Source organism: Phascolarctos cinereus, unplaced genomic scaffold (genome assembly GCF_003287225.1).
Source record: "Phascolarctos cinereus isolate Bilbo 61053 unplaced genomic scaffold, phaCin_HiC Scaffold_726;HRSCAF=1367, whole genome shotgun sequence".
Taxonomy (NCBI): Eukaryota; Metazoa; Chordata; class Mammalia; order Diprotodontia; family Phascolarctidae; genus Phascolarctos; species Phascolarctos cinereus.
Window position 1 is genome coordinate 114,216,366 of NW_027556098.1, and position 24,814 is coordinate 114,241,179.

At 40.5% G+C, this 24,814-nt stretch overlaps 1 protein-coding gene across 1 annotated transcript; it reads left to right on the plus strand.

The window, feature by feature from the left end:
- Positions 1 to 39: 39 nt before the first annotated feature.
- LOC110208260 (cystatin-A1) lies at positions 40 to 24,814 on the plus strand. Its single transcript, XM_020986155.2, has 4 exons — positions 40 to 101; positions 241 to 343; positions 21,726 to 21,827; positions 24,686 to 24,814. Exons 1-4 carry the CDS (start codon positions 40 to 42, stop codon positions 24,812 to 24,814), a joined length of 396 nt encoding a protein of 131 aa, XP_020841814.2.

Genomic DNA, 24,814 nt, shown 5'->3' on the forward strand with positions numbered 1-24,814 from the left:
TTGCCCACTTTAAAAAGGGGCATTTAATTACCTTATTATATGACAACATATTATATGACAATACTTTACATTTACGTTCATGCATTAACGCGTGGTAACAGGTGAGCAATGAGTCTTATCTACAGCCAAGAAGGCAATGCTTTATTATGACATACCCTTGCACTCATTGCATGTGAGGAGAGCCTGCCTCCCTTTAAAACTGGAGTCAGGATGACTGACCTTATCATTTCATCATTTCAGTTCCAGCATCTCTTTCTGCAAACCAGCCACCACCAAAATGATGCCTGGAGGCTTAAGTGAAACTAAATCTGCAACTCCAGAAATCCAGAAGATAGTTGATGAGGTGAGGTGGTACACTCTGGATCTAACTGAAAATAATGGGCTGTGGTAACTTGATAACCATTCTCTCTGTCCCTCTCAAAGTTTATCAACTGTGTTACTTTTTTTTTTAGGCAATTGGGGTTAAGTGACTTGCCCAGGGTCACACAGCTAGTAAGTGTCAAGTGTTTGGTCTGAGGTCACATTTGAACTTAGGTCCTCCTGACTTCAGGGCTGGTGCTCTATCCACTGCACCACCTAGCTGCCCTCTGTGTTACTCTTTTCAAAGAACTACTTTTTGGGTTTGTCTATCATCTCTATGAGGTTCTCATTTGCTAGTTTATCCATTGCAACATTTTCTGTGGTAGCAAAGAAATGGAAACAAATTTAGATAGTCATTGATTTGGGGGATGGCTAAAAAAATGTGGTATGCGAATGAAATAGAACATTCATCTGCCATAAGAAATAATGGGTGTGAAGAACTTAGAGAAGCATGGGAAGGCATATATGAGATGATGCAAAGTGAGCAGAAACTGAAAAAATAACATACATAATGGCAAAGCAATGGGAGTCTGGTACAGTGGCAAGAGCCCTGAATTAGAAGTCTGAACAATTCCCCAGTTGATAAATGGTCAAAGAATATGAACAGGCAGTTTTTAGATGAAAACACTAAAGGCATCTATAGTCGCATGAAAAAATGCTCTCAACTACTATTGATTAGAGACATGCAAATCAAAACAATTCTGAGGAACCATATCACACCTATCGGATTGGCCAACATGACAAAACAGGACAATGATAAATGTTGGAGAAGATGTGAGAAAAGTGGAACACTCATGCATTGTTGGCGGAGTTGTGAACTGATCCAGCCATCTTGGAGACCAATTTAGAACTATGCCCAAAGGGCTATCAAAATGGGCATACCCTTTAACCCAGCAAGAGCACTTCTAGGGCTGTATCCAAAAGAGATCATAAAAATGGGAAAAAGGACCCAACTGTACAAAAATATCAGCTTTTTTTGTGGTGGCCAAGAATTGGAAATTGAGGGGATGCCCATCAGTTGGGGAATGGCTGAACAAGTTGTGGTATATGGATGTAACAGAGTACTATTGTGCTATAAGAAATGATGAGCAGGCAGACCTCAGAAAAACCTGGAAAAACTTGTATGGACTGATGCTGAGTGAAGTGAGCAGAACCAGAACGCTGTACACAGTAACAGTCATATTATGGGATGATAGACTTTGACAGACTTAGCTCTTCTCAGCAATGCAAGGATCTAAGACATCTCCAAAAGGCTCATATGGGAAATTCTACCCACATCCAGAGAAAGAATTATGGAGTCTGAATGCAGATAGAAACATACTTCTGTTTTGTTTCATTTCTTCTATCTTGTGGTTCCTCTTATTGGTTCTAATTCTTTACAACATGACTAATGTGAAAATATGTTCAACGGGAATGTATATGTAGAGCCTATAGCATATTCCATACCATCTTGGGGGGGAAGGAAGAGAGGGTGGGGGAGAAATTTAAAATTCAAAAGCTTATGGAAGTGAATGTTGAAAACGGAAAATAAATAAATAAGTTTTAAAAAAGTCAGAGCAAGTGGGTTCAGATCTTACCTTCTGACTCTTACTATCAATATGACCTTCAGTAACTTGCTAAATCCCCTTGTGCCTCAGTTTCCTCAAATGTAAAATGAAGAGATTTGAGTAGGTGGTCCCTGGTGTCTTTCCCAGCTCTAGATTTACGATTCTATGAAGCAAAAGAGAAAGGACAAAAAAATAATAAAACTAAATACTGTGTAATTGAAATGACCAAGCCTGGCCCCAGAGAAGAGATATGAGAAGGTGCTTTCCTGTCTTCTTTGCAGAGGTGAGGGTCTATGCATGTGAAATGTTTCCTAGACCATCAGACATGACTGGTCAGTTTTTTTGAACTCCTCATTTTTTCTCCCCCTCCTCCCCTTTTTAAAAAAATCTTTATTACACAGAATGGCTCAATGGGGAGGAAAGGAAGCAAAGATAGATCTGGAAACAAAGGTGATCTAAAAAGGAAAGGCATCAATTTTAAAATTAAAAACATGTGCTTCTCTGGGTATTGCAGGTAACATTAAGAATGGCTATATTTGGCAAGTAGACATTTTAGAAAATATGGGAAATTCCACCTATCAGTAGAGAATGAAATTACATTAAGTTTCCTTGACCTTATGAAATCAACAGAAATATATTTTGGTTTAGTCCATGGACACGAAGCTGACTAACAAAATGAGAACTTGTTCTTTTCTACCTCATTATCAATCCTTTTTGTTGTCAATTAATTTAAACCAATTACAAGAGCTAGGAGTACTTATGATGTCACTAAGAAATCACTGATTTATCAAACTAAAAATATACAAAGAAAAAATGGTTTTACAAAGAGGGAAACAAAAATACTATAGAATGGAACAAATTATTGCTTCTATTTAGATCTTCTTTTTAATCATATAGTGTTTAACATTTTAGAGCTAGCACAAATGTGACTTACATGCAAAAAATAATAATAATAACCTTGAGTGTTTACTTGAGTTAGTTAACTTGCCAACACAATATGCCACTGTCACGGAAGGTGTCCAATTTGAAATGGGATTCCCTATGATGGTGAGGCCCTCCAGGTGCTCATGTTTGTGAATTACATCGTGCAGATTACATCTCATTCTGGAATATTTGTAGTCAATCGCAAGAAAAAAATAAGTGGATGAAGGTTGTCCATTGTATAGACTATGATATGTAGTTAAATGGATTGACAGCCTATAGAGTTGGTCCATCAGCACATCCACATCTGACAGGCACTGTGGATGGATAATGAAGCAGACCCAGAATAGAAGAGGAAGAATAGGAGAGTAGGCTGAATTTTGGAAATCATATAGTCTTTTTTTTTTCAATTTTTTAAAAACATAAATTTATTTATTTGTAGTTTTCAACATTTACTTCCACAAGTTTTTGAGTTCCAAATTTTCACCCCATCTCACCCCTCCCTCCACCCCAAGATGGCATGCATTCTGAATATCCCTTCCCCTAGTTTGTCCTCTCTTCTATCTCTCCCCCCTTCTCTTACCCCTTCCCCTTCTGTTTTCCTGTAGGGCAGGATAGACTTCTATACCCCATCTCCTGTATTTCTTATTTCCCAGTAGCATGTGAAAACATTTTTTTAAACATATGTTTTTAAAACTTTAGGTTTCAAATCTTCTCTCTTCCTCCCTCCCCATCCACCCTCACTGAAAAGGCAAACAACTCAATATAGGTTATACATGTGCAGTCATGGGAAACACTTCCATAGTAGACATGTTGTGAAAAACTAACTCTATTTCCCTTAATCGTATCCTGCCCTCCCATTTATTCTATTCTTTCTTTTGACCCTGTCCCTCCTCAGAAGTATTTACTTCTGATTACTCCCTTTCCCAATCTGCCATCCTCTCAATATCATCCCCCTGCTCTCTTGTCCCCTTCTCCCCCTATTTTCCTGTAGGGTAAGACAGATTTCCATACCCAATTGAATGTGTATGTTACTCCTTCCTTAAGCCAAATCCTATGAGAATAAGATTCACTCCTTTCCTCTCACCTTCCCTGTTTCCCCTCTACTGCAAGAGCCTTTTCTTTTCTGTTTTTTTTTTTTGTGAGATAATTTACCCCATTCTACCTCTCTCTTTTTCTTCTCCGAGTATCATCCTCTCTCATTCCTTAATTTTATTCTCCAGATATGACCCCATAATCTTCAACTCACCCTGTGCCCTCTATCCCATAATCTTCAACTCACCCTGTGCCCTCTATCTATCTATCTATCTATATATACATACACATAATTTTTTTCCTTCAACTACCCTAATACTGACAAAGGTCTCATGAGTTATAAATATCATCTTTCCATGCAGGAATGTAAACAGTTCAGCCTTAATAAGTCTCTTATGATTTCTCTTTCCTGTTTACCTCTTCATGTTCCACAGGAGTCCTGTATTTGAAAGTCAAATTTTCTATTCAGCTCTGGTCTTTTCATCAGGAATACTTGAAAGTCCTCTATTTCACTGAATGACCATTTTTTCCCCTGAAGGATTATACTCAGTTTTGCTGGGTAGGTGATTCTTGGTTGTAATCCTATCTCCTTTGCCCTCTAGAATATTATATTCCATGCCCTGCGGTCCTTTAATGCAGAAGCTGCTAAATCTTGTGTTATCCTAATTGTGTTTCCACAGTACTTGAATTGTTTCCTTCTGGCAGCTTGTAATATTTTTCTCTTTGACCTAGGAACTCTGGAATTTGGCTATAATATTCCTAGGAGTTTCCTTTGGAGATCTCTTTCAGGAGGAGATCTATGGATTCTTTCAATTTCTATTTTGCCCTCTGGTTCTACTCTATCAGGGCAGTTTTCCTTGATAATTTCTTGAAAGATGATGTCTAGGCTCTTTTTTTGATCATGGCTTTCAGATAGTCCAATAATTTTTAAATTCTCTCTCCTGGATCTATTTTCCAGGTCAGTTGTTTTTCCAATGAGATATTTCACATTGTTTTCTAATTTTTCATTCTTTTGGATTTGTTTTACAGTGTCTTGATTTCTCATAAAGTCACTAGCTTCCAATTGCTCTATTCTAATTTTTAAGGAAGTATTTTCTTCAGTAATCTTTTGGACTTCCTTTTCCATTTGGCCAATTTTGCTTTGTAGGGCATTTTTCTCCTCATTGGCTTTTTGGACCTCTTTTGCCATTTGGGTTAGGCTATTTTTTAAGGTGTTATTTTCTTCAGTATTTTTTTGGGTCTCCTTTAGCAAGCTGTTGACTTGTTTTTCATGATTTTCTTGCATCACTCTCATTTCTCTTCCCAGTTTTTCCTCTACTTCCCTTACTTGCTTCTCAAAATCCCTTTTGAGCTCTTCCAAGGCCTGGGACTGATTCATATTTTTCTTGGAGGCTTTGGATGTAGGAGCTTTGACTTTGTTGTCTTCTTCTGGTTGTATATTTTGATCTTCTTTTCACCAAAGTAAGATATTAGTCTGACTCTTTTTGCCTGCTTGCTCATGATCCCGGCCAACTACTTGAGTTTTAAACTCTTTGTTAAGGTAAGAGTCTGCTTCCAATGTGGAGAATGTACTGTCCCAAGCTTCAGGGGTTTGTACAGCTGTTTTCAGAGATACTTGTAGGGACCTGTAAATTTTCAGTTCTTCCAAGGTGGTATGATAAGGCGGGAGGTGTTTACTCCTTTCCTGGCCTGCAACCACAAGTACCTTTCTGTCCTGTAACTGTGAGGAGGGGCTCTTCTTCACAGCCACTACAAGCTCCTCCACACCAGCACTCCTCCTCACCCCAGCACCGCTGCCCAGAACTGTGACCCAGATCCAAACACGGGCAAAGCAAGAGATTCCTGCCTCAGCACTGGCAAAGAGATCCCTGCAATCCCTCTCTGATCAGCCACTGGATTCCCCCTCAGTCTGTGGGCCGGAAGCTCAGGAAGCAGCTGCCCCCACCAGGGCCAGGCTCTTGGGGAATGGAGATGAGACCCTGCCTTCCTCTCTGAGCACCGACAGAAACAGACTTTTCCCACTGACCTTCTAAGTTGTCTTTGGCATTAGTGGATTGAGGAGTCTGGAAACCTCCACAGCTGCCCGCGATTCAGTCCTCTGAGGCCTGCTCCAGGTTTGCTGCGGCCTGTGCACCCACGCTGCGCTGCGCTCCCAGCCTGGCTCGATACACCTTTCTGATCAATCATCCAGGTTGTCTTGGGCTGGAAGTTTGTTTCACTCTGTCTTTTTGTGGGTTCTGCTGCTTCAGAATTTGTTTAGAGACATTTTTAATTAGTATTTGGAGGGGTTTGGGGGAGAGCTCAAGTAAGTCACTGCTTTCATGCTGCCATCTTGGCTCCGACCCCGAAATCACATAGTCTTTTAATAAGCCCAATTATTTTCCTGAATCAGTAACCATTTTCTTAACACTAATATTCTGATGATGTCCATGGCTATGCATTATAGGATATGTGTTCCACATAATTAAAGCTATGGGGTCACTTAGGAAGCATTGAAAGAATGACACATGGTGGCTGTGAATAGGCCATAGTACATTACCTATGAAGAATTATACACAAGTGACATAAAGGTTATGTTTGACAAAGAGATAGTTGACCATGAGAAGGAGGGGGGCCGGTGTGATCCAAGAAGATTCTTTGAGAGCCATAAAAGTTAAACGGTACAGATACACTGCCTCTGCTCTAGATATACTTTAATTCTCCTTCTTAGCACCCCATCTTATTTATTTTCTGGAATCTTCTATATGAGGAAGAATATATTAGAATCTTCCATGCTGAGAATTTCCATACCCCATTTTTGACAGTAGAAGAGAGGAAGAAATCCCTTAGCTATTCCTCAGAATCTCCTTAACCTCTAACACCCAACTAGGGTGGAAAAACAATCGCAGTTGTCTATTAGAGATTCAGCATCCATCCTCTTCCCAAAAAGATTGACTTCTTTTGCATGAAGCAACCCTGGTGTAGAAGCCAGAATTTAGGTGACAATGAGTGATTAGCATGGAATGAATGTGTCAAATCCTAAATCATCAAGCCCCTTCCTCCTTACTGTCATGGCCTGAAGATCATCACCCAAGGCCCAGTGACCCTGCTGTGGGCACTCAATCCTGGTTGTATCTTTGGCCTTTCAGGGACTGGAATACTGATACATCCTTTCTTCTGAACCCATCTATCCTTGACTCCTTCTCCTCCCCTCATGTCCCTGAATATCTCGTCTACCTCAAGCCTTATCCTGTGTGAGGTAGGTAGTAAAATACTTCTAAAGTAAAAGGCTACTGTTTTATATATCATTGTTCAGTCTTTTTTTTTTATGAAAGCTTTCAGTCCCAAAATGGCTGAAATGGAATATGATGGTCAGAACGTAAGAAAAGTAACTCATGGATGGTCTGCATGTTCAAATGGTTTCTAAACAATTTCTAGAAATCTAGAGGTATGGGTACTTCACCTCTGAACATGGGTAGACAAGAATGGAAGAAGAGGAAGGTATGGGTTTTGATCTGCATTTTAGGGGGAGTGCCCACATAGAGAGATTCACAAAGCATCAAGGCAAAATCAAATTTACATAAGCATTTTTAATCTTAATATGTCAAAGACTGCTTATATGTTTCTATGACTCTGAGGAGCTTGGAGATGTGCTGTCTTCTATTAATTTGGCTCTTCTGCTGGGAATTTTATCTCATTAAGTACTTACAGTTAATTGTAGATGAATGTAAATATTGGCACATAATGAATTTTTATGTATCTGAAATTCAGATACAAGAACTTAGAATCCAGGAGGAGAAATAAGACACGTATGTGCAGAAGTAACTGAGAAATGAGAGAGATAGAGACAGAGAGAGATGATGATAGCTTAATATACTGAATTGAATTCCTTTTGGGGGGAAGGAGAGCCTTTCTTTGTATCCCCAGAGCTTAACACAGGGCCAGGTATATAACAAGTGTTCAATAAACACTTATTGCCTGAACTGTATGACCCTAGGCAAGTCACTTACACTCTCTGGGACTCAGTTTCTTAACTTATAAATAGTCTTAGCCTAGATGGCTTATGAAGACCCTTGCAACCATGAGATTCTGTGATTTTAAGAAACTCATAAATACCAATGGAAAGGCAAAAGAAAAAGACTGGAAAGAATAAAGCAAGTCTTATTTCTTTGCTTCCTCTTCTATGAGAACACAGTCACATAGCTCATCAGGCAGGCTGCCCTCACTTAATTGCCCTGACCAATGAGTAGTTAAATGTGGTGAGGCAAATGTGCATTTGACTTTCAACATGATCAAGGACAGTGGGGTTTCAGCCTAATCCTGTGGGTTTAGTCTAGATCAGACCAGCATGAGAAGACTCATTCTTTCAGTAGCAGCCTTGGAGTGTTTGAGCCACCCATAAGCCACTGAATCCTGAAGACTCCTGGAAGGCTGTAAGATGGGTATTTACTCCTTTGGTGCAGATTGCAACCCCTCTAACCATATAATTTTTGTGAATTTATCTGCAAAAAAAAAAATCACCTGACTGCCCCTTTCCTCAGTTTAATGACTATAGCTACACTTGCCCTGACCAGGATCTTTTCTGGATATACAATGTTTCTCCTATGGGTAGGTTATAGGATTCTAGATTCAGAACTTAAAAAGAACTCAGTCACCTAATCCAATCCTTTCATTTTACAGATTAGGAAACTGAGTCCCAGAAAGATGAAATCCCTTGTTCAAGGTCATACAGCTTGTAATTGTCAAAGTCATGATTTCAACCCAGTTCTCAAAAGGAGTGCTGGATTCCAAACCCCATTCCTTCCACTGTACTGCCTTCCTCTGTATTCATGGTAACCTTGGAAAATTGGTGCCAAACTTTATACCCAGACTCACCCCAGTGTTTAAGGAAGGCCTGGAATCCTCTCTGTTTTCCTGGAGTCTTCAGAAACAGAGACAATCTATGTCTAACTTCTCTACCTACCTGGTGGTGATGTGGACACAATAACATTCATAAGCCATCATAAGCATGTGACTAAAGATATATCCGCATGACACCAAAGCAGGAATAGTGAAAAACTCAATCAATAACCAGTAGCTTTCCATTCACTCATACAATGAACAACCTCTAGAGTCAGAGGACCTGAGATCAAATCCTGCCTCTGACTTTTACATTGTAACATTGGCAAATCATTTTTCTCTGGGCTTCAGATTTCTTATCGGTAAAATAAAGGGGTTGGGCTAGATGTTTTGAGAAGTCACTTCCATCTCTAGATCCAGGAACCTATGATCTTATGCTTTACTTGTGCCAAGTACTCTGAAAGATAGAAAGATGTACAAAATGAAATGCCTGGTCTCATGGAGCTTCCAGTCTGATAAGTGAGACAACATAACTGCATACAGTTGGTTTTCTCTATACAATTCCCTTTGACATATTTGACTGAATTTTTCCACAGAATTGGTGGGTAGTTTGTTGTTGTTGTTTTTTTCTGAATTGACTGAATCAATTAATTAGCATTATATGAATGACATGGGGGTTCTCAATGGTTATAACAGCAGAGGATTTGTTCAGGCAGATTCCACCAAGCTGGAAAAGCTTTGGAACAGCTAAGTGGCTCAGTGGATAGAGTGCCAGGCCTGAAATCTGGAAGATCAGTCTTCCTGAGTTCTAATCTGGCCTCGGACACTTACTAGCTGGGTGACCTTGAGCAAGTCACCTGTTTGCCTTAGTTTCCTCATCTGTGAAATGAACTGAAGAAGGAAATGGCAAACCACACCAGTATCTTTGCCAAAAAAAAAAACCCCAAATGGGGTCCCAAAGAGTTGGACACAGCTGAAAATGACTGAAGAACAACAAAGAAAGGCTTCAAATAGGGGCCTAGCACTAGAATACATCTGCTGTCCCAGGGCCAGCTTATTAAAGTATGAAGAGGCTTGTCATCAGAAATGTTGACCCCAGGCGATAATTTCTTTAGCCATAGCAACCATCAAAATAGAAATGCAGCATGAAAGATACTTCAGAAATTATGTACAAGTCAGCCCATTCCTGTCTGCTATATTCAAGAAATATGACAGTTCTATCAGTAGCTTTGTTTTGTTTTGTTCAGTCATGTCCAACTCTTTGTGATCTCATGGACCACAGCAAACCAGGCCCTCCTATCCTCTACTATCTTTCAAAGGCTGTCCAAGTTCTTGTTCACTGTTTATATGACACTATCTATCCACCTCATTCTCTGCCTCCCCTTCTCCTTTTGCCTTCAATCTTTCTCAACATTAGGGCCTCTTCCAATGAGTTCCATTTTCTCACTATGTGGCCAAAGGCTTGAAGTTTCAGCTTCAGTATTTGAGCTTCCAGTGAATGTAGCTACACTGTGGAAAAGCAATACTAGTAAGGGTTCCTGTTTTAATAATGATAATGTTCATTGAATACAAATTTCCAAAAAAAAAAAAACTGCCACCAGATGAGACCCTGGGAAGCTGTGTGACTTAACTAAAGATTACAAAACCAGTTGGAAATGCAGAGTTGCTAAGTGGGGGTAATATTCTGGTTTGATTAATAGCAGTTGTTCCTGTTACCCTGTCATTCTTTCATTATTATCTATAGGTCTCTTTATATAAAGTCAAGTCTGTGGAGCATTGAGTGAAGTAGACAATAGGTAGTTGTTAAATAAATATGCTCAAGGCAATGAACCAATGTGGATCAATTTCAGCTAGACAGTCTCTCGTTTTCTGAGGGCTAAATTATTACACAAATTTCAAGTATTAAATTTGACCCCTGAGTAGCATTCCTGACAAACACAGGGTTGTACAGGAGGAAGAGTGCTGACTCTGGGGTTAGGAGATGTGGGTTCAAATCCTACCTCTGTCATTTACTACCTGTGACTTTAGTCAAGTCCTTTAAACCTTCTGTGCTTCAGTCTCCTCATTTATAAAATGAAGGGGTTGGAGTAGATGGCCTCTCTCTGAGGTGTCTTCCAGCTCCAGACCTATGATCCTACCAATAATGAGTTGTCTACACACTTCAACAACATGCACATAGCTGGCATATGACAGCAGGGACCCATCCTAGACCTCTTCATCCCTGGATACTGCTCCACCCTTTAGATTTCAAACAAGGTCCTGCCCCTTTTGGATCTCAGCTTCTTTACTGTCACCTCACCCACTCCCTCATACCTGCTGAACCTGCTTTTCACCCACATTGGGACCTCCAAACACTCAACCTCTCCCACTTCATTAACTCTCTATTGACTACCTTTGGCTCTCTACCCATTCCAGACTCTGTGGTCAGTCACTTTTAATGCTGCTTGATTAGTTTAATAACTCATCAAGGACAGGAAATGTTTCCCTCAAAATGTCTCTTATCCAATCCCCCCCTCAGCCACATTGTCTCCTCTCCTCTAAGCCCTCATCACTTCACCCTTGGATTATTCCACTAGTTGGCCTGCCTGACACAAAGCTCTATGCTATTAAATCTATGCTCTATGTAAACCTTCCTTAAATATTTCTACAAAACATTCCATCATTCTTCTGCTTAAAAAAAATCTCCCTATTTTCTATTAAACCAAGTCCAAACTCCTCTACCTGGCTTTCCAGGACCTCCATTAGTGGGTAGCTCTCTGCCTACGACAACAACAACAAAAATTATTAACTACTTGCTGCCCACAGGCCACTATGTTAAGCAGTAAGGGAGAAGCCAGTTGAGATAAGATATAGTCCTTCCCTTCCCAGAGAAGAAGCATATTGCAGTGGAAAGAACCATTAGAATTAAGGGACATAGGTTCAAATCCCACTTCTTCCATTTGCCGCATATGTGACTTTGGGCAAGTTTTTAAACTTTTCTGGGCCTCACTCAGTTCACTGACATGTAAAATGAGGGGGTCAAGCTAGTCTCCAAGATGTTTTCCAGTGCTAATCTGTGCTCTTATTATCAAAAGTACCTTCTAATCCATCTAGCCATGTGAATTTATGCTCATTCCTGCCTCCTTTCTGTTGCCTTTGTTCTCCTACCTTACTCTGACCTCTCCACCATGACCCTGCCCCAGACTTCCCTCTCTCCTATCTTCCCTCTACCAAATGAAATTGTGATCCATCCATCAAAGACCTCACAGAACAGTGCTTGAACTCCAGGTAGCTGCAGAGGCTGCAGGGAGATCATGGAGGCAAGTGTGATTGGTTAAAGAGAACCCTCTCTTCAAAGGGACAGAAGAGCCCTGGCAGCAAGTCAATCAGACCTTGGTCCAGTTGTCTGCCCAGAATGTTCCCAGATTTATGCCAGGACCTTAGGTTTCAGGCAAGTTAATGCCACATTCCATGAGAAACCCAGAAAAAAACAGTACTGCAACGGTGTGTGGTGAATGGTAGGGAAATGTGGCAGCTCACTGGATACATTCTTCAGAATGCCCAACCTGGTATTCCACAGGTATCTCAAATTCAGTGTGTCTAAAATTGAAGTCATTATCTGTTTCCCAAAACTCTCTTCTCTCTCAAACTTCCATGTTTCTGTTGAAGGCAGCACTGTCCTTCTTGTCCCTCAGGTTTGGAACCTCAGCGTTACCCTCATCTCTTCACCCTCCCTCCCCTTATGTATTGAATCACTCACTAAATCTTGCTGTTTTTAACTCCATAACATCCCTCACATCCAACCCCTTCTCCCTACTCATAGCACTTCCACCTAGGTTCAAGATGTCATTACCTCTTTCCTACATTATTGCAATAGCCTCCTAATTGGTCTTCCTGTCTCAAACCTCTCACTACTCCAGTCTATCTTTCATCCTCCTACCAAAGTAATTTTCCTTAAGTACAAGTTTGACAATGCCACTCCTCCATTAACTTTAGTGGTTCCTTATTACCTCTAGGATAAAATTTAAAATGTGTTTAAGGTTTTGAAAACCTTTCTATTCTGGCCCCAACCTATCTTTCCAGCTTCATTCATTGTTATCCACCACTCTGCCCTCTGCAATCCAGCCTGACTGGCCTTCTATTCCTCATATAACATTCCACCTCTTATCTTTGCCCTGGCTGTACCCAATGCTGGAATGCTCTCCCTCCTCAGCTTTACTTCACAGAATCCCTCTCTTCCTTCAACTCAATCATCACCTTCTACAGTTGTTTCTTCCACGTTGCAGAGTTAGGGGTACAGTGCTTCCACAATTTGGAAAACCTATATAAAATTTTTGGCCCTCCCTTCATCCCAGAGAAATCTGATTTTTTTTCTTTTTCTTTTATGGGGTGTTTACAGTACCTTATTGTAAAATTTGGGTTAAGTATTTGGTCATAGGCTCTAGAGTCAACTGCTGGCCCTCCTGTGTTATCTGTGACTTCTGCAAAACTCCCAAAAAATTCCCATTTAATTTCTTATGCCAACCCATGATGCATCAATCACAATGAGGAAAGTCATGATGTGGAAGAGATAACTGTACAGGAAGCCTTTCCTGATTCCCCCAACCACTAATACCCTTCCCTCCTCAAACTACCTTGTATTTAATCTGTCTATATTTAGATATGTACTTGTTCTCTCCTCCATTAGAATATAAGTTCCTTGTATATAAGGATTGCTTCATTAAAAGTATTTGCATTCCTAACACCTCTCACTGTGCCTGGCACATCACAGATGCTTAACAAATACTCATTGATTGAGACAAAGTAAATATCTATACATGTATATAAATGTGCATGAATATCTAAGTGATTTGAAAAATCTGGACTGTGATTTCATTGGTGTGGGAAAGTCCTAGAATGAAAATTCCTTCCATTGATGCAGATAGTTAGACTAGATAACCTGAAAGCCAACTACCTCATTTCAAAATATGGAAACTGAGGCCCAAAGAAGTGAATCAAGCAAGCATTGATTAAATGCCAAGGACTGCACTAGGTTCTCTGAATACAAAGAGAAAAGCAAAATAGCTCCTACGGTTAAGAAGTCAACATTCTTCTTCAAATAATATTTTATTTTCTCCCCAATTACATGTTAAAACTATTTTAAAGATTTTTTAAAAAAGTTTTGAGTTCCAAATTCTATTTCTCCCCCCTCCACCTCTCCCTCCCCCTTCTTTCTTTCTGAGATGGCAAGAAATCTGATATAGTCTATACATGTACAATCATGTGAAATATTTCCATAGTAGTTATGTTGTACAAGAAGACTCGAAAAAGAAAGAGAATGAAGAGAGAAAGAAAGAGAAAGAAAATAAAAAAATGTTATGCTTCAGTCTGTATTCAGACAGTATCAGCTCTTTACTTTGGAGGCAGGTAGCATGTTTCATCATGAGTCCTTTGTCTTAGATCATTGTATTGCTGAGAATATCTAAGTCATTCACAGTTCTTCATTGTGCAATATTGTTGTTACTGTGTACAACGTTCTCCTGTTACTGTTCACTCCACTTGGCATCAGTTAATATAAATCTTTCTGGGTTTTTCTGGAATCATACTGCTTGTCATTTCTTACAGCATAGTAATATTCTATCACAATCACATACACAACCTGTTTAGTCATTCCCCAATTCATGGGCATCCCTTCAATTTCCAGTTCTTAGCTACCAAAAAAGAGTTGTTATAAATATTTTTGTACAAGTAGATCCTTTTCATATATACATGTATGTATGTATATGTGTGTATATGCATGTACACACATATATGCATATGCATGTGTGTATATATACGTGTGTGTGTGTGTGTGTGTGTGTGTGTGTGTGTGTGTGTGTGTGTGTCTTTGGAATATAGACCTAGCAGTGGTATTGCTGGATCAAGGGACATGCACAGTTTTATAGTCCTTTGGGCATAGTTCCAAATTGCTCTCCAGAATGGTCGGATCAGTTCACAAAGGAGTCAACATTTTAATGAGGAAGACAGCACATACAAGTATAGGTATATGCAAGCAAATACAAGGTAATCTTGGACAGAAAGGCACTAGCAACTGTGGGCACCAGAAAAAGGCCTCATGCAAAAGGTAGCAGTTGAGCTAAGTCTTGAAGGAAATCAGGGAATCCAAAAGGTACAGGTGAAGGAGAGTATTTCAGGATGTACAATGATTCACCCAGAGTCACACAATGGCAATTGCTCAGCAAGCATTTATTAAACACTGGCTGTATACCAGGATCATATTAAGCTCTGAGAATATAAACACAAAAAAGAAACATTCTCTGCCTTCAAGTAACTTATATTCTCTTAGGAAAGATAAGCTGCACATAAACAAGTTTATACAAAGTAAATACATGGTCATTTGGGATCAGGGTGAGTATACTAGCAGCAGGCGGTATCAGGCAAGGCTTCATATAGAAGCTGCCACTTAAACAATTTTGAAAAATTGAAACAATTTTTGGGTTTTTTTAATAGGTTTTTCTTTTTCTAGTCCAATATTCTTTCCATTTCATGTCGCTTTCTGCTTACTACTATAATGATAAGTTGATTGATCAAAATGAAAATTACAATGACAATGATTCTGGAAAACATTCAGCCCCCTAAATGTACAGGCAATCTGAGTGCCATGACTGTATTGGCCTGTCTTATTGTGGATTTGTGTATAGATGTTTCTCTGTGTGTATCACTATAGATATATTTACTCTGTAACTAGGTGTATGTGCACACACCCAAGTATATTCGCATGAGCATGTGGTTTCCTGATGTAACTTTGTGTTACAAACTTCTTTCTCATGTGAACTCAGGGCTTGGATACATTTTGGATACTTCTTTGGTTTGTTTAGCCTGTTGCCCCACCAAGATGGCGGGAACTTCAGGATGTGCCAATCCCCAGGGAGCGTCAGAAGCCCCTTTTATAGGCACCTCAAAGTCACAAAATATGAACTGATGTATTTACAAATGATTGGAAAAGAATTTTCAGCATGCTAAAAGGAAGTCATGATACATGCCACTACCCATCCTATGAATCTAATTCTGTCTCCCTTCCCCCTAACCAAGATTTACCTAGCCTGTATGACGCGTAATACTGGGAGTCCACACACACACACACACACACACACACACACACACACACACACCCAGTCCTTCCCTCTTTACCTCCTCTTATCTGAGCAATTTTCTGCCTTCCTCCCTGTCCTTTCTTTCCAAAGCCACCTTAAACTCTTTCATATGCCACCACCACCAACACTACTGATACTTAAAAGAAATAACAGGAAGCTTTCTGAGGAAGAAATGCAAGATATCATTAGCCAGATGAAAAAATACTCAGAATCACTAATAATCAGAAAAATTAAAGCATTTCTGGGTTATCACCTCACATCCATCAGACAAAGTTGACCCAAATAAAGAAACATGGCAAATGCTGGAAGGGCTCTGGAAAACAGATCCATTAACGTATCATACCTGGAGTGAGAAACAAGCAGTTTGGGGGTCAGATTCTCAGCTACATCCCTAATCTGCTTTCCTCTTTTGCTTTGTATATACAAACGTTCATCCTGTTTGATGCTTGGTAAATTCAGGATAAAAGGGAAAAGGAAAAAAGCAAGAAGGGAGGGGAAAGAGGAAATAACAGTGTCTCCCAGAGCAGCTGGTTGTCTACTCATCATACTTTGTTCCTTTTCCTTTTGGGGATTTAGTTACACTCTTGCCCCTAGCCCTAGATTATTCCTCTTCCCCTCCCCTGCCCCGCCCCAGATTAGCCTGCTATCTCCTCCTAGAAACCCTGAAAAAGAGTAGTAAGCATTCCTTCTGAAGCTGCTTCAGAGTCAGGGCAATTGATGCTCAGAGACTGTTCCAGAATCATTCAGACAGCAGTATCCCCTCCCATCTCTATGGCTCTAAGACATTATCTCCTGTGCCTGCTTCCATCTGCTCCCCACAATTCTATTAGGCAAGGTGGGGCAGGGAGTATTGTCCCTCCGCATCTCTACCTGCTGAAATCTTTCTCCTTCTTCAAGGCCCAACTCAGGCTGAGCCCCCTTCTCCAAGAAGCCTTCCCTGATCTCTCCAACAAAATGATCTCTCCCTCCTCAAATTTCCTTATAACACTTAGTCTAGACCTCTTCTCTGCCGTTATCTGTGTCATTTGAATCCTATTAATCTGTGGATAAGTGATATTCCTCACATATTAGAGTATAAACTCCTTCCTTTGATAAACATTAAGTATCTACTATGTGCAAGGCAGAGGAGCTGTACTATTCCTTAGTGTTCAGCACAATGTCTTATACTACAGTGTAGCTCTTTCATGTTTGTTAAATTGATTTGCTCTGGCAAATGAAGCACTTAAAATTCAGAGAAGTTAAGTGACTTATCCAAAGTCTCACAGCTAGTAAGCAATAGGGTTCAAATGAACCCTAGTCTCTTGACTCCAAGTCCATGGCTCTTTTCCTTTGATCAGACTGTGTCTTACCAGATTTGGAGTATTGTGTTTATTTCTGGGCTCCATGGATTTGTGAAATAAGTTGATGGGCTGAAAAGTGTCCAAAAGAAGGCAACAAACAGAGTGAAGGGCTTCAAGTCCATTTCACATGAGGATCCATTGAAGGGTGTGGGGGTGTTTAGCCTGGAGAAGAAAAAACACAACAGGAACAAAATATCTACCTTCAAGTATTTGAAAGTAGAAATTAGGTGGCAGAGTGCATACAGCGGGGCCTGGAGTCAGGGAGACTCAACTTCCTGAGTTTAAATCAGGCCTCAGACACTTACCAGCTGTGTGAACCTGGGCAAGTCACTTCACCCTGTTTGCCTCAGTTTCCTCATGTGTAAAATTAGCTGGAGAAGGAAATGAATGGCAAACCATTCCAGTATCTTCGACAAGAAAACCCCAAATGGGATCATGAAGAGTCAGACATGACTGAAACAACTCAACAACATTTGAAAGCCTATCATCTGGAAGAACTATTAGACTTGTTCTGCTTGGGCCCAAAGGGCAAAGGCAGGAATAATATGTGTAAATTGCAGATAGGGTCAATTAACTATTAGAGCTGATCAGAAGCAGAATGGACTGACATGTGGAGTTGGCGATCCCCTCCCTTTCCCTTTCAAGTAAAGGTGGGGTGCTCACGTGCCAGGCATCTTATACCAGGGATTCCTTTCTGGGATGGGTTGGACTAGATGGCCGCTGACGTCCAGTCCATCTCTAAAAGTGCTCCTTCTGTGGTTCTCCACAACTTTGTGAGGCCATCATAGGATCACAGAGCAAGGCCGGGGTTCTCTGCCTTTTTGTGTGTCATGGATCTCTTTGGTAGTTTGGTGAAGCTTATGGACCCTTTTTCTGAACAATGCTTTTAAATATATAACAAAAAAGTGATGCTACTTTATGTAAGATTACAAAGGAAACCAAAGTTCAGTGAAAATAAAGATGTGATTTTTTCATATCTAAGTTTATGGACTCCTGAAACATATCCATGGATTCTTTTGGGGTCTGTCTGTGTACCCTGGGTTTAGAACCCCTAGAACTAGAAGGTCCATTGAAAGTCATCTAGTCCAGAGGTGGGGAACCGGCAGCCTTAAGGCCACATGTGGCCCACTAGGTCTTCAGGTGCAGCCCTGTGACTGAATCCAAACTTCACAGAAAAAAATCCCCTTAATAAAAGGATTTCTTCTATAAAACTTGGACTCAGTCAAAAGGCCATACCCAAGGACTTAGAAGGGCACATGAGACCTCAAGGATGCAGGTTTACTCCAACACCCTCATTTAACAGATGATGAAACTGAGATCAAGAGAGATGACTTGCCCCATAAGATACACAGGTAGTGAATGTCAGAGGTGGAAGTTGAAACAGAGTCCCCAACACTAGAGACAGAGCTCATTCCATTACACCACTCTACCTGTCAGGGCAGGTACTGTCACACCCATTTGTTGTTTGTCCTTCATTCCCAAAGAGAACCATGACAGCAGGGAGGTGATGCCATGACATGCAAGTGAAGTGGATTTAAGTGAGGGAGGGCTATGCAAAGTCACCAGCCTCACTTTCTCCTCTCTAGTCAACTGGGTCCAGTGGCAACATGGCCCTGGGTGCGGTGGGGGACCGGGGCCTTTTAAAGCTAAAGTCTTTAACAGGTCTCAGTTTGACTGAGGCAATGCCCATTCAGTCTTTAAGGCTAAATAAGAAATGAGGCAGAGAACACCCATTTACAGATGAGGACAAGGCATTTCCACTTGGGAAAGTTAGTTCCGTTCATATTTCCATGAAGACCAGGAATGCCTATTACTTCTATACACTTTTAAGAGTTCTCATAACGGTTAGGTGTAAACCAATGCTTTATCATAGTGGGGAGGTGACCCTATGCTCTCCAAAGCTATGCCAATGGAGCATAAGCTCTAGCAGGCCCTACCTAGCCAGAAAGGCCTGGTGATAAATTGTATGCCTATTGACCAAGGACCAGCCCAGATTAGTTTTGAAAGGTCCATTATCAGAAAAATGATGAACCAGATGATGTGTGTATATTGGCCAAAGCCACTCATGAAGACAAATGCCATGGAGTATTTGTAATCTATGTAGGCAGAGGATATACCCACACTGACAAAATTAAGTCTGCTTGAAGCATAGCCTTATAACTCCTCTTTGTTATTATAAGCCCCTGGTTTTCTGCAGGAAATTACTGACAGTAACAATTACTGGAAAATCGATGAGTGTGTGCTTATATAAGATACCACAGAGTAGGTGAGAAGTTTGAAGTTGCCGATTTTAACACTGCCTAATGGGTTAGGGTGAGTGAGGCAATTCTGGGAAGAATAAGGCTCAGGGCCAAAGATGGTAAGTCTGATAATACAATGTATGGTATGGGGGAAGCTGGAGGGAAAATGTTCTCTTGTTGTTTCCCTGGCTCTTGATTGTTAAGAAATTTTTTTAAATTTAGTTTAATTTTTTTCAATGAACAAAAATCTATTTTGTCTCCTTCCCCTACTCACCTCTATTGGAAAAACAAAGACAAAGGCTTGTAACCAAGAAGCATAGTGTTGAAAGAAAAATCTTCATTAGGGTTTCACCCTAAAGAAATAAGGTAGGCTCAGGAAAAATGTAGCAAAAGCAGCTTATTATTACATCAAAAGAATACACATTGCATAGTACTAGCCCTGAGCTCAGGCTGCACTTACCTTTTAAAGACAAACTTTCCTAACAAGAGAAGTAAAAGTCTGAGGCAGGATTTGAGTCTTCCTGATTCCAAGCCCAATGATCTAGCCTCTGCACCACCTAGTGGCCCAACCACTCATCAGCTGCTGTTAATCAAATTTTTTCTTTTCCAGCCATGCCTCTTGATTTATTGAATTCTAGTTTGAGGACAGTGTCAAATGAGTTAACATAAAAAAAAAGTGCCTTGCAAATTTAGAACAGCTAGCTTGCACAGTGGATAGAGCATTGGGCCTGGAGTCAGGAAGACTCATCTTCTTGAGTCCAGATCTGGCCTCGGACATATACTAGTTGTGTGACCCTGGGCAAGTCACTTAACCCTGTTTACCTCAGTTTCCTCATCTGTAAAATTAGCTGGAGAAGGAAATGTCAAACCACTCCAGCATCTTTGCCAAAAAACAAAACCTGAAGGAGGTCTATTAAGAGCTGGACACCACTGAAAAGACTGAACCAGAAGTATCAGATGACAATGATTACTAAAGAACTAATTCTGCACCTGATATTTGGGCACCAAAATGAGCCTTTTTCTTCTCCAGGTTAAACAGAGGGATTATTTGTCCTTGTACCCCCAATATCTAGCACAATGTCTAAACACGAAGTAGGTGTTTTATAAATGCTCATTGATTAATTGATTGATTAGCATGGAGAAGGGAAGGCTCACTGGAACCATGAATGATGTGTTCAAGTACTTGAAGGGATAGAGAGGGATGAGATTTGGTCTGTTTGGCCCCAGAAGACAGAAACAGTAGCAGGGGGGGGGGAAGAGTTGAAAAGAAGCAAATTTTATCTTGAGATAATGAAAACTTTTCCAATAAATAGAGTCATCTAAAAGTGGAATGAGAAGGTCGTGGGATCATAAATCTAGAGTAGGAAGGGTCCTCAGAGATCATTTAGTCCAACCTCCTCATTTTACAGATGAGAAAACTGAGGCCCCAAGTGACTTGCACCACTTCATATGTAATAAGGATCAGAGACAGGACTGGAATTCAGGTTCTCTGACTCCAGAGGCAGTATTCTTCACCATTCCACCGTCCCACCTCTTTGGAAGTTTTCAAACAAAGGCTGGATGAGCATGGGATCATAGATTTTAAAGATGGAAGAGAGCTCAGGGGTCAACCCTTAAGGTCAACCCTCCCCCCCTTATTTTATGGGTAAGGAAACTGAGGCCCACACAAGTAAAATAACTTGTTCAAGGTCACACAGGTAGTGACAGAGCCAGGATTTGAACCCAGGTCCATTGGATACAAACTCAGCACTCCATCCACTGTACCACGCTGCCCTTCAGCTCCTTAGATATGTCACATACTGGGGGTGGTTTTTCTGTTATTGATAGGACTGTGCATAGACTAACCACTGAGGTATCTTCCAACTAAGATAATCAGACTGTATGTTAGCATGCTTAGCAACTGAGAGATTTATAGAATCCTTACCAGAAGATGTGCATTGTAGTCTCTGAGGGAACACTAGCTACCCATTACTTGAGTGGTCAATCAATCTTTCAATCAATCATTTCTTCCTAGTTTGGAAGAAATAATTGCTGTTTGATTCCTTCCTTTTGAAAGTGTTTTTATTTATTTGGTATTTACTAATTTGGGCGAATATTGTATTCCTCCCAGTAGAATATAAGCTCCTTGAGAGCAGGAGCTGGTTGTGTGGTTGTTATTTTTATCCTCAGCACCTGGCACAGTGCCTTAGGCATAGCAGGCAAAAACATAGATTTTTAAAAACTGTTTATTAATTGTTCAATGAATTGGGGGAAAAGAGGGGTTTGTCAGTGCTGCATGGGCCCCTGAGTAGACCAAACCTTATTTACTTTCAGATAACCACTAAATTCTTTACCTTCCTCTCTCTTCTTAAGGTAAAGCCACAGCTTGAAAAAAAGTCCAATGAAAAATATGACCGCTTTGAAGCTGTAGAATACAAAACACAAGTTGTTGCTGGGACTATGTATTTTATAAAGGTCAGTGTTCAACAAGTCATTGAATTCTACTCAGTTTATTTCCATTTGAATCTACACAGAAAGTGTGGGAATAGTTTGTCCCCTTTCCATATGAGTAACTGGAGAAAATAAAGAATTTAGCCCAGACAAAATATAAAGTGATGGTGTGGTAACTGAGAGAAAGTGAAGAGAGCAGAAAGGAGGAAGGGACTTTGGGAAGAGATTCACGACAACCTGGGGAGCAGAGGAGGACTAACCTGGTAGATTTTGCTCTCATAGTGAAACTGAGAGATGACAAGAAAGAATAGATGATAAAATGGGGGGGGGAAGGAGAGAGAAAAAGAGAATGCTAAGGACTCTCCCTTTACCCTCACTTTGAGTAGCCAGGCAACTGGAGAGAAGCAAGACCAAGACAGGATTTATAGAAATGAGTTTCTACCAGGGGAAGCTCCGATGTTTAAGACTGTGACTCTGAGAAGTCACGCATACATACTCTACTTACTCATGATTATTCATTTGGGGAATTCCATTTGTTTTCATGATTCCTTCAATAAAATGTTAGCCCATAAGATTGTGAACTGTATGCTTGCAAGTGAAGAATAAGTCTGAGGATACATTGTCCCAAGCTTTCCTGGTTGGGAACCATAAGATAAAAGAGTGAGAAAATTCCCAAAGTACTTGGTCTTTCAAGTCATGATAGTTTCTCAAACAAGGCTTATATGTTTATGTTCTGAATCCAACTAGATTCTATGCTGCTTGAGATATAATATCACAAAACGTGAGCACCAGGTCACCACAGACCCTAATCACTTTCATTGGTGCCCAGAATTTCAAACACAATCTTGTCAGAAATTATTGAAGTGCACTTTACTTTTTCCAAATCTTAGATATATTTGGGGGATTTTATCCAAATTCATGATGGATTTTTATCACTGTACTAAATTCTGGGTCTGTGAACCCTCTCTACCAACACAGATCTAAGCTCATCTATTACCTTCACTGATTAGCCCCAGTGAGTTGCTTTGGGGCCTACCTAAGGTGGTGAAGTGACTTACCTAGGGTCATACAACTAATAAGTGTCAGAGGATTTGAACCCTCTCCAGGTGCAAAGCCAGCACTCTGTGCACTACAGCATAATTTTAAAAGAAATATATGACCCTCGATTCCCTCAGTGTATCTAGCAGTGGCACACATCTGGGAACTCCTTGGCCACTTTGGGGATTGTGGGTAGACATACCCAGGAAATGTATTCAGGAAGGATCCAAGTGTTTCTCTATGTAAGGTGCAGCAGAGTAGAACTATCTCAGCTGAGTTGAGGAGGGTATATTAAGGTGCTATGAGATGTCAGTCAGGCAGTAGCATCTGCTGCAGCCTAGGGAGGAAGGAAACAAGAATTGATCAAGTACCAGCTGTGTGCTAAGGCCTTCATAAGTATCACCTCATTGGATGCTTACAACTGAGGGAGAGACATTTCCCAGGTGAGGAAAATGAGATTAAGGGACTTACCTAGAGTCACACAGCCAGTAAGTGTCTGAGGTGAGATTCATACTCAGGTCTTCTTGACTCCAGGCTCAGCATTCTCTCTTTTTGTGGGAAATGCTGGATCTGAGAACCCTCTCTACTAACACGATCTGAACCCAACTATTGACTTGTCTGATCAGTCCTAGGGAGTCACTTGGGGCCTACAGTGGTTATGTGACTTACCTATCCAAAGCACCGCCTAGCTGTCTTGTTGGTTTCATTTACTCTGATTTTCTAAGGACAGAACTCTGTTAAAGACAGTGTGCTAAGTGCTACTATTTGGGAGGGATATGGGAGATTAAAAACCACAGATGGGACCAGTGAGCAGCTAGGGCTATCCCTCCAGGAGCACAGCATTAGAAGGAAGACACAAGATGTACAAAGGCCATAACATTTCATGAGGGCTTGGGTAAAAATCAAAAAGGGGGAACCCATATTTTTGTATGGCACACGATCGTTTTCTTCTATACATTTCAGAAAATAAAAGCTTTAAAAATAAATGAAACTCTGGGACAGAGGCACAATTCCAATTCAACACAGTAATTGACTCTGTTATTAAAAATTAGTTGCTTAGGTGTTCAAAAATCCAGGTGCTTAACAACTGGGGTCAGCTGTGCTGTAATGAAAACAGCCCTGGATTTGGGATCAGATTTTGGCTCAGCTGCTAATTACCTTGTGACTGTGGACAAGGGAAAGGAAGAGAATAGTGGGGGAGGGGGTTAAGAACAAGTATTTATTAAGCAGCTACTGTGTGCCAGGTAGATACTAAGCTCTTTGTGAATGTGTTCTTATTTGATCTTCACAAGCCTCTATGAAGTAAGTGCTATTATCCCCATTTGGGGGGACTGAGGAGTTCATTTGAGGAAACTGTGGCAGACAGGAAATGATTGAAGGTCTTCCTAACTCCAGGCCTATCATTCTGTCACTGCATCCTCTAGAAGCCTTACAAGTAACTTACAAACTGGACAAGTGACTAACCTCACTGGACCTTAGTGTCCTCAACTACAAAATGAACAAATGGGACTAAAGTTCCTTCCAGCTTTAAATCTGTGACCTTAAGAACTAACAGTAGGATGATATTGGTGCCTATTTGAATAGTCTTACTTATTGCAACTTTGTGGGACTCAATTCTTTAGCTTTAAAAATAAAACTATGATCTCTCAGGTAACTTCCTGCTATATTTTTTCAAAGCATGAATAGGCCCATTCATAGGTTAGAATAAAAAACATAAAATCCATATCAGAGGTCATCTAGTCAAAACCCCTACCTAAAAACAACGCCCATACAATGGCCCTGAGAAGTGAGAAGTGCTGGGTTGGAATACATGTCACTGATTCTCTACTTCTCTTTATTTGCAGGTATGTGTTGGAGGTGATCAATACGTACATTTGAAAGTATTCAAACCTCTCCCTTACTCTAATGAGCCAATGGAGCTGTCAAACTACCAGACCGGCAAAACCAAGGATGACGAGCTGACCTACTTTTAG